The sequence below is a fragment of the Hylobates moloch genome, unplaced genomic scaffold (assembly GCF_009828535.3).
Source record: "Hylobates moloch isolate HMO894 unplaced genomic scaffold, HMol_V3 SCAFFOLD_12, whole genome shotgun sequence".
Classification (NCBI taxonomy): domain Eukaryota; kingdom Metazoa; phylum Chordata; class Mammalia; order Primates; family Hylobatidae; genus Hylobates; species Hylobates moloch.
Window position 1 is genome coordinate 56,153,794 of NW_026652287.1, and position 14,155 is coordinate 56,167,948.

The window sequence follows — 14,155 nt, forward strand, 5'->3', positions numbered from 1 at the left end:
ATTAGTACAACCCCTATGGAGAACGGTTTGGGGGTCCTCAAAACTAAAAATAGAGCTACAATATGATCCAGCAATCCCACTGCTGGGTATATACACAAAAGAAAGGAAATCAGTATATCAGAGATACCCGCACTCTCATGTATGTTGCAGCACTATTTACAATAGCTAAGATTTAGAAGCATCCCGAGTGTCCATCAACAGATGAGTGGATAAAGAAAAGGTATATGGACACAATGGAATACTATTCAGCCTTAAAAAATAATGAGATTCTGTTATTTGCAACAACAACATGGATGAAAGTGGAGTATAATGAAATGGAGTATTAACTCATTATGTTAAGTGAAATAACCCAGGCACAGAAAGACAAACTTCCCATGTTATCACTTTTTGTGGGAGCTAAATGTTGAAACAATTTTACTTGTGCAGATAGAGAGTAGAAGAATTGTTACCAGAGGCTGGGAAAGGTAGTATGGGGATGGAGAGTAAGAAGTGATTGTTAATGGGTACAAAAATGTATTTAGAATAAGATCTAGTATTTGATAGCACAACAGGGTGACTATAGTCAGTAATTACTTAATTGTACATTTAACAATAATGAAAAGATTATAATTAGATTATTTGTAACACAAAGGATAAATGTGTGATGGATACTTCATTTACCTTGGTAGGATTAGTACACATCGTTGGCCTGTATCAAAATATCCTATACACCCTATGAATATATACAGCTATAATGTATGCACAATTTTTAAAAAAGACTATCATTCAGCTGGGCTCAGTGGCTTACTCCTGTAATCCCAGCACTTTGGGAGGCCGAGGCGGGCGGATCATGGGGTCAGGAGATCGAGACCATCCTGGCTATCACAGTCAAATCCCATCTCTACTAAAAATGCAAAACATTAGCCGGGCATGGTGGTGGGCACCTGTAGTCCCAGCTACTTGGGAGGCTGAGGAAGGAGAATGACGTGAACCCAGGAGGCGGAGCTTGCAGTGAGCCAAGACCTCGCCACTGCGCTCCAGCCTGGGTGACAGAGCGAGACTTCTTCCCCCGCCCCTCCCCCAAAAAAAGGCTATCATTCAGAATTACTACACTGCGTATATACAATTGAAGTGAGGATGTTGTGACTAACAAAAGACTAGTGACTGTTGGTTGCTGTTGAAATGGCTGTTGGTGAAAATGACCACTTTGCTGACAGTATAAACGAGTGATGATGGTGATGTTGCTAGTAGCCATTTTAGCAAAAGATGTGGCAGAAAATGAATTTGAAACAGAAGTACTTTGAAAGTTGCAGACACTAAACTGACTTTGATCACTACTGTCATCAGTCTGCAGACTGATTTCTCAAAGGAAATAAAATTTGCAATTATGAACACTTAGCTCTGCTATAATTGCAGCTAAATTATTCCCAAAACTTGCAACTAAGCTGGCTGAGCTCTAGTTCTAGTTACAAGGTCAGGGAATGTGCAAGTTCCCACAGATGTGAGCTCCAGGAGCAGTGGTGTCAGAGGCCTGCTGTAAGAAAACCAGTTCTACACAATGCTGTTTGTGAATGTGGAAGCACCAGAAGCTATGCTCTGAAAAGGCTGCTTTTGTTTATGATCTTTGGAAATTGGAAAGCATTACAACGAAGTGTTTAATATACATTTACCTTGTCTCCCTGCTGTTGATTATGCATCATAATCTTGTTTTGACTGTAAATTGGACCACTTAAAAATGAGTGTCTATCAGGTTTTTCTTAAAACTCCTCAACATCTTCATGTCTTGTTGGAATATATTTTCCTTCAAAATATCGTTAAACTGAGCAGCTGCGCTTAAGAAAATTTGCTGTGCCTGTAAAGGGTATGCTATTCAGTCATTTAAAAAAACAAACAAAAAAAACTAAGAAGATCCATATCCTGTAGGCATATGCTTATCTTCAGTAACTAAACTTCTATTAATAGGTGTAATAATTGAATAAAATATTGTATTTCTACACAGTCAAAATGTGTTCGTGGAAAAATGTGAGATAATATAAAAGAAATAAATACAAAAGTCCTGATTGGCTGATTATTAAAACATTGTCTGATTTACATTTCTATAGCCTTATGGTCATATGAACAGGAAATTGATGTTGGAAATAGTTTCAGATGGGTTTTCAGTTAAACAAATGAGAAAACTACATCTCTGCTCATATTTTAACTGCTCTTCCAGGAACATCAAACATTTGTTGACTTAGCCAGTGGATAAGATATTAAAACTTTAAAACCAAGAAACTAAATATGTTGTTCAGGTATTGATTGTTTTTACACAATTAAGTCTTTACAGGGATTACTGTGAAAGTGGTTCTATATTATTTTATATTCATTTGTTTAAACATTTAACAGGAAGCCAGGTACACTGGCTCACACCTATAATTCCAGCACTTTTGGAGGCCAAGGTAAGAGGATTACTTGAGCACAGAAGTTTGAGACCAGCTTGGGCAACAAAGACCCTGTCTTTAATTGAATTTTTCCTTTAAATTAGCCCAGCTCAGTGGCTGGGTAGTCCCAGTGACTTGAAAGGCTTAGGTAAATGGATTGCTTGAGCCTGGGAGTTTGAGGCTGGTGTTAGCTAGGATCATGTCACTGCACTTTAGCCTGAGTGACAAGACTGAGACCCTGTTTCTTAAAAAAAAAAAAATAGGCGAGGGCAGCTGTATGATCATGTGACAGAAGGCTGCTCTCAGCCTTTATCTCTCCCAGTGCCTTCAACTCATCCCCCACATTCTGTTCTGGCCGTGGGTGACAGAAGCTGAGCACCTTGGGGTTTTATTTCCAGCTCAGGAGAAACACTGAGTGTGTAAGTCCAGTGCCCTGCCAGAAGTCAAATCATAAAGTGAATTTAGTCTAACCAAGATGTCTCTCTTTAATCTTTCCGCCTTCCAATGTTTAAAGAGTATTCCTGCCCTGTCTAGTGACAGTTTCTCACCTTCATAATTTCAAGGTGAGTAGAAAATGGCATTATGCCCTTTGACATAACCTCATGCACTGAAGCAGAGGGAGGGGATTCCCTTTCCCATCAAATGTAGCATATGTATGTATTTAGGACCAATCCTTGTTGTTTTAGAGCTTTTCCTCCTCAGAAATAACGGGGTGGCTCTCCATGGATCCATTTGTTGCCATGGTGATCTGCCCATGGCTTTTGTTGGTGCTTTTTTTTTTTTTTTTTTTTTGAGACGGAGTCTGGCTCTGTCACCCAGGCTGGAGTGCAGTGGCGCAATCTCGGCTCACTGCAAGCTCCGCCTCCTGGGTTCACGCCATTCTCCTGCCTCAGCCTCCCGAGTAGCTGGGACTACAGGCGCAAGCCACTAGGCCCGGCTAATTTTTTTGTATTTTTAGTAGAGACGGGGTTTCACTGTGTTAGCCAGGATGGTCTTGATCTCCTGACCTCGTGATCCGGCCGCTTCGGGCTCCCAAAGTGCTGGGATTACAGGTGTGAGCCACCGCGCCCGGCTTTGTTGGTGCTTTTTGACTTCAGTAAGCCTCTTTTTGTTATCCTTGTGAAAATGTCTGGAAGCTCTTCAGAGCTAATAAATGGCATTCATCATTCCTGTCATCTGATCACTATTGTGGGGCCTCGTGAGTGAGCATGGAGTCTGAGCTGTGTACCTGTACTAAAAGAACTCTCAAGAATGAGCCCCGAGTCAGCAGCACATATGCATAAGAGGTGGTCACCTTTCTCCTCATCCCAGACTCAGGGTGTTGGATGCAGAAGGGACTGCAAGCGACTGTGCCTTGTTTGGACATTAGCATAGGAATCCAACTGGGTAGCCTTTATTTGTTTGGAAACAGAATTTAGAGACATCCTAGTAGCTCAGAATTATATTTTTAAATGAATAGAAATAAATTTTATTAAATGACAACAGAAAAAAACCACTATATGTTCAGTACATGAACTAAACTTCTGTAGTATTGTTTGAAGGGTATCTACAAAATTCTCACCCTAATGTTTTCTTGCAAAAGAAGTGAAAATATAAAGTGCAGAGACATTCTGTAACAAGGAACCACTGAGAAACACAAAATATTTAAAAGTCATATAAAATTTATGTGCATTTTTGAGGATTATAAAATAATCAGTTGGCATCAGACTTTTCATTTTAGCAACATTTATAGAATTATTTTCTAGTGGGAGTTTTCACATAGCTTTTGAAAAAAATGTTAAAACTGAAAACTTTCTGGTATTTTGTAAACTACTGGGGTTCCAATTCAGGGTGCTTTTTTATATTTATAAGGTCCATCTACAGCATGTAATATCATGGGTCTTTGAGTGAATATCAACTAAGGCATTCTGACATTCTGTACATTCATAGGTTTTACCTCAGAAATGAGTTTTTTCTTGTCTTCAGGTGGAACTGGAACGAGTAAAACACTACCATATGTTTGTATTTATAAGGCTTTTCTTCATTGAACCCTTTTATGTTTTCAAAGAGAAATGACAAAAACTGAAGGCTTTACCATGTTTCTTAAAATTTTCTGGTTCTTCTCCATTTTAAATCCTAAAATGTCTTTAAAAGCAAGTGGGAAAATCAAGTTTATTATCACATTTTTACATTTATGCTTTTTCCCCAGTGTGAGTTTTTCTAAGTTTTCAAAGAGAACTGAGAAAATTTCAGGCTTTCCCATATTTATTTTATGGAGAGTTTCTCTCCAGTGTGTGCTTTTTCATGTGTTCTAATAGAACTAGAACTTATAACTGCTTTGTCACATTTCTTACATCAGAATAATGTTTATGAAGATAGCCCAGTGGTCTAACATTGTCCCACGTTGGTTTTGTTGTATTTCTCCTCCCACAGGAATGAGCTTGAAAGACAGTTTTTGCAGCTAATTGACTATAACGTCAAAGTTTCTGGAAGTGTTTATGCCAAGTACTATTTTGATCTTCGATCCTTGGCAAAGGACAATAGCTTGCATTTGCCAGTTTATCTTCTCAACAAAGAAAGGGCACAGAACCTGGAAGTAAGGCGATAAAGTCATTAAGGGCGGTTTTCTGTCAACCACCAAAGCCAATATCTGTGACTAGATTAGATTAAGTAGTGATGAGAAAAATGAAAAGCTCCAAAATTAACTTAAGTACTGAAGAGCTTATTAACCTTTTGGTATCTTATTTCCTGTATCATTTATGGTTTATACAAGAATCCACATTATTTAAAAATTATAGATCTCTTCTGTGACCATAATTCAGAATATTTTTAACCAAATTTAATTCATTCTTAGTGGTATTCTTTTTGAATCTTTGCCCTTTCAAGTAAGCATACATGAATAATTTCTTGCAATTCCATTTTAAATGATATCTGCATATATAATGCACTTACCACTTTTGCCTGTTTTTTATTGCTTAGTTTGCAAATTTATGTCATTTTGCATTGTATATATTACAGTGCGGCCAGTCCCATAAGTTTGTTAGGCAAAGCATTAGTGCTTAAGCCAAGAGACCTACACTTAGTCTGTATAAGGTATGAGCATCTCAGGTACTGGATGTAAGAAGTACATGGGTTTTACTGGAAATGGTAACTTTTGGGGGACAAAGCAATATTTATGGTTTGTGACTTCTGGTTTCAGTTGTGAGCAAAGTTACAACTGAAATGGGTGCATATTTACAATTAGTACTTTTTGTGGTACCTTAAAAGTACTTTAGAATAATATACCTTCTACCATAATTAATGTGCCAGGTTCTGCCTTTTGCTGCTTTAGTCGTTCGACCTCTTTGATGTTCCAGTGCACTCCAGCACACGTCTGCTTCATTCAAATTTGCTTTGAGGATATAATAACTACTGCAGATTGGGTAGAATCTGAATAGATTAATAAACTATAAATTTTCCTTTGCTCCAGCAATCTAATCATAGCCCTTAAAGGAATTTACCTTAGTGAGGTGGCAGGGAGTAGCATCCCAGGAACCTGGCAGTGTGAACCTCAGCCAAAGTAGTTGTAACTGTGAACTATCTAAAGGAGTGTCTGCATGTGTGGCTTATCATCAATGGTGCTTGTTAAAAGGTTGGAGCCCTTTTTAAAATTGTACCTCTTTTCTGTTTCATTTACTTTCTTAGGCTATTTCAAGGATGGAAGACGCCAAAATCTTTTATAGTGCTACCATGAGAAGGTCCTTCAGGGCTGATAATTTCATTAATTTTCAGCGTTCTAAAGCCATTATCTCTTGAAGGAAGAAATGAGGGGCTATATCATCTGAACCCCTCATCAAAAAAGACTGGAAAATATTACCTCTCCTGCCCAACAACTAGAAAAGTTAGTATTTTCAAAAGAAGAAAGATCTCAAAGTTGAGAGGCTTGTGGACAACTAGGATTGCACTCCACAGGAAAAAAATGGGACCTTTGCAGTGCAACAACTCTCATACACTCTTCTGTCTTTTTAAATGTAAACAGGTATAAAAACCACTCCAAAGTGAAGACTTCTTGCCCACACATAAATATCTTTTTTAGTGTGTGGACTGATAGCTGTGAACTATGTAAGGGTTTTAAAACAATAGTTTAAATTTTTAGATTTCAGACATAATTTTCTGTTTCTTTTCTATTTTTATTTTCCCCCAATATTGCTGCAGATGCATTTAAAATAAATGCAGTATTACTATTAAAACATGGGACTGTAACAACTCTTGAAGCCACTAGAAGCAGACTGCTCATTTTCAGGTGTTGAAGGGTTCTTCCTGCCTACTTTTACCATCGGAACTGCTCGTCACTGGCAATCATTTTAAACAAAAGTTGATGGAGGACACTTGCCATTCATATCAGCATTACTTGCTAGCATGTTTGGGGTCACAAAAGAAAAACTATTAGTTATTGGTTACCTACTTGTATTAGGGTCCATGGTATGTTTCTTATAAACTATAATGATCCTTTTGTGTGTGTGTGTGAATTTTATTTATTTATTTATTTATTTATTTATTTATTTATTTATTTATTTTTTATTTGCTGATACATTTTCTTATTTGTTAAATAAATGTATTGAGAGATATTTTCATAATGCCAAACCACATGATGATCCAGTGGTAATATAAAAATAATAATACGTGATGTGACCTGAAAGTTTCAGGGCAGATTCTAGTTTTAATGTAGTGTACTTAGACCCTCCAGTGCACTGCAGCTTATCTATATATGCTATAAATCTTTATAAAATACCATTCAAAAGTTTAATAGTATTTATTTTTTCTTTTTTTATAAAAGATGGGGTCTTACTATGTTGCCCAGGCTAGAGTGCAATGGCTATTCAGAGGCACAATCAGGACACCACAGCCTGGAAATTCTGGCCTCAAGCAATCCTCCCACGTCAGCCTACCAAGTAGCTAGGACTATAGGTGTAGTACCACCGCCTCTGGTTTTATTTTGCAAAAATTGAATATTAAGCTTCTAACTTTTTGTTTCAGTCAATATCTGCTGTCTCCAAGAAATACTGAAACAAAAAATTAAAAGCTTAATATTTAGGAGTTGGGCATGCCTGTAGTTCCAGCTACTCATGAGTCTTAAGTGGAAGAATCACTTGAGGCCTAGCATGGGAGGCAGCAGTGCTCCATGATTGTGCCTGTAAATAGCCATTGCACTCTAGCCTTGGCAACATAGTGAGACCCTATGCCTTTAAAGAATTGCAAAACTAAATACATGTATAAGCAATATAATAAACTTTCCAATGATGTTTTGTAAATGTTTGTAGCATTGATACTTTGACAAGTATCAAAGCTTAAAATTACACTAAGACTTTTGGAATTCTTGTATTTTTATAAAGTGCCCTCTTCTCTTTTAAAGTAGTTCTTAGCAGAGCTCTTATCTACGTTGATCACCTAAAATTATTTTCCCTACATGTGGTAAAGGAAGAATATGATCAGTGTTAATTTACATGTAACAGATTAGAAGGAATTGGACCCTAATAGGAGTAGGTGATTAAACATTTTATTATCCCACCCGTTAGCCTGGCTACAGGTATTATATTTCATGTCCTGCTGTTTACAAAAAAGAACTTCCATAAACCTTAGAAATCTTACTTCCTCAAAAATTATTGTTTATGGAGTTTAGAGCTTGGAGATTTAAGTATTTATTGCAGTTTTATTTTCAAATGATAAATGCTATCTATAATTTACGTGGTTTTATTTCTCATGTTTACATTAAAAGAAAACCTGATAAACTGTTTTAATTAAAATGTGACCAATGTGTTTATAACATTTGTATTTACATTATGTTACATATCTGCCTAACTTACATGGTTTAAGTCAGTCTTGATGTGTCCGAAGACATTTTGATAAGTTGCTTTCACCGTTCGTAAGTTGGTTTGATTCATGCCTCTGTTTAAGATGTAATATTTGTTTTCTCTCTCTTAAGCTCTTTTCAAAGTGAAGATAATTTGTTACACTTAAAATCACTGTCCAGCCACAGTACTTAGTGGCATAGTGCATTAGATGGCATCTTTGAATAAATGGTTATTATGCCTGCGAGAAAAAAGCATAATGTGCTTATTAGGATATAAAATTATGTAAATATACAAAAGAGAAAGGATTTTCAGAAATAGTACAGAATTAGAACAAGAGGTGTTTGAGGTATTCAGTTACACAGAAAAAAACTGGAAGTACAAAAAGTAGAATTAGCGTTGCTGTACAGAGGGTGACAAACCACATAATTTGACTTTAGCACACTGTTTTCAAGCTTACATTTTAGTTAAAAATATATCAAATCAGTTAGGTTGTTTTTTAGAACTAAGAGTCTAGCCACTCAGCTTCAGTGATTCTCACTAAATCTTTAATTCTTTAGTACCTAAGGTAAAATCTTTAAATAACTTATCACCTTATCTTGATAAAGTGCTGACTAAAATCAATGATCTCATTTAACTTAAAAGAAAATATTTATAAATTACTGTTTATAAGAAAGTTTGCAGCATATAATATGACAATAAGCAGAAATCCTGACATATATGAGTGGTCAAAGTTACAAAAAACAGTTTGGGAGAGAAGCACTGGACATGAATTTGTGACTTCAGGAGTAAGTCAATAGAATAAAAATCACTAACATTGCTCTCCCCTTTGGCTTGAATTCTAGAAGGCAACACAGTCATTTTGATAATTGGGAAATTGGGTCAACTTAGGATAAGAATATAAATGTCACTGAAAGCGGGTAGGTTTTCTGACAAATGTTATGTGAGAATGTGAGGTGGCAGGGAGTAGCATCCCCAGAACCTGGCAGTGTGAACCTCAGCCAAAGTAGCTGTAACTGTGAACTATCTAAAGGAGTCTGCATGTGTGGCTTATCAACCATGCTGAGCATGGAAACCAAGCTGCTAGTACAGTGGCAACTGTGGCAGTTTTCTTAGAGTCTGATATCTAGGAAATATTTCAACTGTTGCAATATAGCCACCAGTGAAATTTTAACTCCAGTATATTGTGAACTGAACTTTTACATTATTACAAGGAAAAGACAAAGATTTGAAATACACATTTGAACCAAGTGAAATTGCCATTCTTGTAAGTCAAAAATGGTTGTCTAATGGCAATTTCATGTGGTTCATCCTAAGGTGACTGCTTAGAGCTCAGTGTTTCTGGAGAAATCTTATCCTGGCCCTTTCCTTCACATTTCCTCTTTATGTAACCTATATGCCCACATGTTATTAAAATCCAACAACACTAAATCCCAGTTTTATCACAGTTCAAGGTTCATTTTTGACCTAGTTTTTTTTACATTTCTAAATACTCTATTTCTTGATTTAAAAAAAAATGCCAAAGCCAATTTTAACCAAAAATCAAATCATTCTTAGTTCTGTATTCAGCTCATTCAGTGTTTCTGGAAACTAATTTAGCTGCAGTATGCAAGTTAGCTTGAATTTTTCATCACCAAGGGCTTCTCCCTAAGCACATTTAAGATGACTGTGGCCTGACTGTTCCTTCACACAGCATTGTTGAGTATGAAACTACTTGGAAAATCATTTCACAGATGGCAGAGAAATCTCCCAGATAAGTGCTAGTTTCTATGCAGGATCTGTAGAGTACACCCAGAATCTATTAAGTTAAGGATTAAACTTAAATCTACTCAACAGCCACTTCCAGACCTGATTGGGCCTAACATTGTGCCAGCAGGCAAGGCAAAAGATGTAGGAGCCCTTCAGTGAAGTCTGCACCCCTATAACACAAGTTTCTAAGGCAATTTCCATTCAACTATTTTAAATATGTTCGGCAAGTGTCAGAACATGTACTTAATGTGAAATAAATTTTAAGAATATCAGCTTGTGGTTTAGGATCTCTTTAAACAAAATTCTTTCGGCATTATCCTTGCTTTTTCTGCAATGTTTGATGTTGGTCATTATGACCCACTGCCAAACCATTATTAGGACCAGGTTCCAGAGCATGCAGGCTATATGTGGCTTACAGACTAACTGACCCCTTGTAACTCCCTGTCATCACTTATGTGAATCCTGTGTTCTCCAAAGCAGCTCTTCCCAACTTGCTGCACTTACCTATTCTCCTGACCTACTCACAACCCTCGTCATGTATTCTCAATCTAGACTGAGGTTAAGGTTGCACCCCCACCTTCCAAAACCTACTATTTCCTCTGGCATTAAATTCCTTGTTCTGAAGGTAACCCCCTCCCATCTAATGGAAAGCATTCCATTTTTAACTCTAAAATTAACCTGTTATTTACACCTGCTCCATCAATTATCTTCCTTAAAATTACACTTACCTCCCCAACTTGGGGAAGTAGCAATTTTGGTTTCGTTCTCTGAATGTCCGAGTGTTTTCTCAAAATGTGGTCCTCAACTCCCCTGCCTCTCTTCCACTGAAAGAGCTTATGAAAAATGAAGGTTTTCTAAGTGCAGTGTGGTATCCTGGATTTGATCCTGGAACAGATAAAGAACTTGAGTGGGAAATCTGATGAAGTCTGGGGTTAATAGTAATGTGTCAACGCTGACTTTAGTTTTAACAAATGTGCCATGTTAATAAGATGTTCGCATGAGGGGAAAACTGGCAATGGTATTCAGAAACTCTGAGTTATTTTGGCGACTTTTTGTAAATTTACTTTTATAAAATGGCCTCTTGGGCCCCAGAACTACTGAGTCTCAATGCCTGGGGCTGAGGCCCGGGAATCTAAATTTTTAAGAGGCAACCCGAATGATTCTTATACAGCCTCAAATTTTAAATCCTCCTCTTGTCAATTCCCTTTCATTCCATGTCTGAACAGTTGCTTCTCCCTTGTTTCACCTACCTAACTTAACCTGAGTTAATCTGTTAAACCTTCTGAATTCTATGATGTAAGTACTATTATTATCTGTTTTTCCCTGATGAGAAAGCTGAAATAGTGGGAGCTGAGGTGTCCAGGATCACACTGCTCAGAGAAGGTGGAGCTGGGACTTGAATTCCCAATCAGCCTGGCTCCCAAGTCTATGCTCATAACCACTCTGCATCAATCCTATTTCTATCCATGGTGAGCTAAAAAGCTCTGTAAGTAAAGCACTAAAAGCAGCATTACTACCAATAATATTATCCTAGGCCTACCTATTTCTTTAACTTTCTAAGTCCAACAAACAGTCTTTCTGCTTCAGCATATGGACTTTGCTTCCCCTGCTTTTCCACTGGGGATGAATGAGCAATGAGAAAGCATGGGGAAGATGTGCTGCCTCTAAAGTCCTGAACATAGAAGGAACAGTTGCTCTTCTCTTAGGATTCAGCTCAACTATTATATTTTCTAATCTGCCTCTCCCAACTGCCTTATGTACCAATTGAATGAAGTTGACAGCACTCACCCATGTCACCCACCTTGACATAGAATTTCATGCTCCCATATTGCTAATTCACCTCTTCCTGGATTTATGTTGCCTCCCCCAAACATTTTAATCTCCTAATTACTCACATAGCTGTGTCTCCCACATACTTATGTCTGGGATCATTGATGGAGAATGTGGACATACCAGGCATTAAAATGAGGTGGCATTTGGTAGATTGGTGGCTAATCTTTATTTTGCCAAAGCAGAAATCAGCAGAAGGTGGTCTGACAGTACTCTCAGTCTCACTAAGCATCCTTCTAGATTTTAAGGGAGAAACCAACTCTCAATCAGTTTCTACGTTCTCATCTGGGCTGCCTGACTTTAGAGTTTGACAGCAAATTGTGGATACAACAGCTGAATTAAAAAGACTTTTCTGTCCTCCAGCCAGACACACAAAAGAGCACCATGTCTATTCAGATGATTTCAGTGTAAATGAAGGGCTCGTAAAATGGAAGGCAATCTCAGGAAAGAACTGTTTTTTTCATGTCTCTCCTTATTTCTTCAAGTGAATAATTGACAGGAGAAACCTAGGAAGTATTTTCAATTAAAACATGTTTTAATTAGTTCTGCTTCTGGTGATTAGAATTTGCTTAATTTTACTTGTTTATAAAATTTTTCTGCTTATATTTAAGTACATCTGAAAAATCTGATTATAAAGTTAAAATCTACATCTCTCCCCAGATATTCTTAAAAAGCAGTGTATTTCTTCATAGAAACATGAAGAGAAAAAGAATTCCATGGCATCTTTTTATTTTCTTCACTATTGCTTTAATGCATTTTAAAATTAATCTATATTAATTGAGAATAAAGGAACAAAGACACTTTTTGTCATAACTAGTCTTTATATTTGATTTTTAAAAAAGCTCAAACTGTTATTTCTTCCTTGCTACAAACAGAATACATACAAAAATTTTTGCAGTAACAGTATCAACTAATTAAACATTTCTGAAACTAACATAACCACATAGCCATTCTACTGACTCCTAGGAACAAAACAAAAAATTCCTAATCAAGATGCTCTGGGTTTTGTTGTTGTTGTTATTGTTAGTATTCAGATTTATAATTATCATCTGCCAGTAAAAATTTAAAGTGTTCAAAGTTGATTATCTACAAATATATCACTGGCTCTGACATGTAAGTTCTGGAGTTAGCATGACAGTGACTACACTGCACGGGATAGGTATGATACATGTATAGAAATCATAAAGAGCATTGAATGCCTGGACTTGAACCATTGACTTGGTATGTGCTTCATCTGGCTCACTAATAAATATACCTGTACCAACCTCATATCAAAAGTCACTAAATATTTCATCTGTATCATATATACTCTGTAGATACACACCCATCTACAAAGCATACTATACATTCAGTTTTTACAAACAGGAAGTCATATTGTTTTTACGGTTTTGTTTTATTTTGTTTTGTTTTTGAGATAGGGTCTTGCTCTGTTACCCAGGCTGGTGTGCAGTGGCATGATCATGGCTCACTGCAGCCTTGACCTCCCAGGGTCAAACAATCCTCTTATCTCAGCCTCCCAAGTAGCTTTGACTACAGGTGCACACCACCATGCCCAGCTAATTTTTTTACTTTTAGTAGAGGCAGGGTTTCACTATGTTGCCTAGGCTATGAAGTCACATTGTTGTAAAATGATATACCACAGATGAATATAAATCTGGCTAAAATAAATATTGTAATTGTCATCAAGCTGCTAGAAACTTTTGAGAGTTTTGAGTCAGGCGAGTTACTTCCCTCCTGCCTACCCTCATGCTTCTGTAATGTCTTGGTAGTCTGTTCATACAAAACCATTTTCACCAACGCAGTTAAGATTTCTTTTCCAGGATGACTTGATTGGGTTTTGGAGAAAAAAGGGAGCATGCAAAAGAGGCAGGCATCTCTCTGCCACTTTCCCTCACACCTGCTGAGATGCGTGCTGTTTTCTGTCTCATTGGACACATTTGGGGTTAGAAAGCAGTTATTCAAAGTTCTGTGTCTGCTACTCCCTTTGGTCTTTCTGTAGAGCACCAAAGTGAAAGAAGCTCCTTTGGCAAGAATAACCGTTTTATTAAAATGCAACTGCATGTCCTAGCTCTAAGGTTTCCATTCTCTACTGGAGAGTGCAGGTCATGGATGCTGTTATTGAGGTTTGGTGTGTGACAAAACAGGACAAAATAGCCTAAAGAATACTAACTTTGAAATGGTGCTGTGAGTGTGTTATTTAAAGCTTGTACATGCACACAGTTACAACACACACACAGGAACAGTTCACTGGCAATTATCACGTGAAAATATGACAAAAGTTTGCAAACATATACCAATAAGGCACCAAGAAAAAATATTTCCAGTTAATTTCAGTTAATTTCCAGTTAACTTCAAAATATGAGGTTGTAC

General features: G+C 37.1%; 1 protein-coding gene across 1 annotated transcript in view; it reads left to right on the top strand.

Annotated features, from left to right (window-relative positions):
• LOC116479554 (cyclin-Y-like protein 2) overlaps nucleotides 1-6,775 on the top strand; it is a 49,640-nt gene extending 42,865 nt beyond the window's left edge. Inside the window, exons 9-10 of the mRNA XM_032171606.2 lie at nucleotides 4,812-4,974; nucleotides 6,063-6,775. Of these exons, the coding sequence (XP_032027497.1) occupies nucleotides 4,812-4,974; nucleotides 6,063-6,173 (274 nt within the window). The 3' untranslated portion in view covers nucleotides 6,174-6,775. The remainder of the gene's footprint in view (nucleotides 1-4,811; nucleotides 4,975-6,062) is intronic.
• The last annotated feature ends 7,380 nt before the right edge of the window (nucleotides 6,776-14,155 follow it).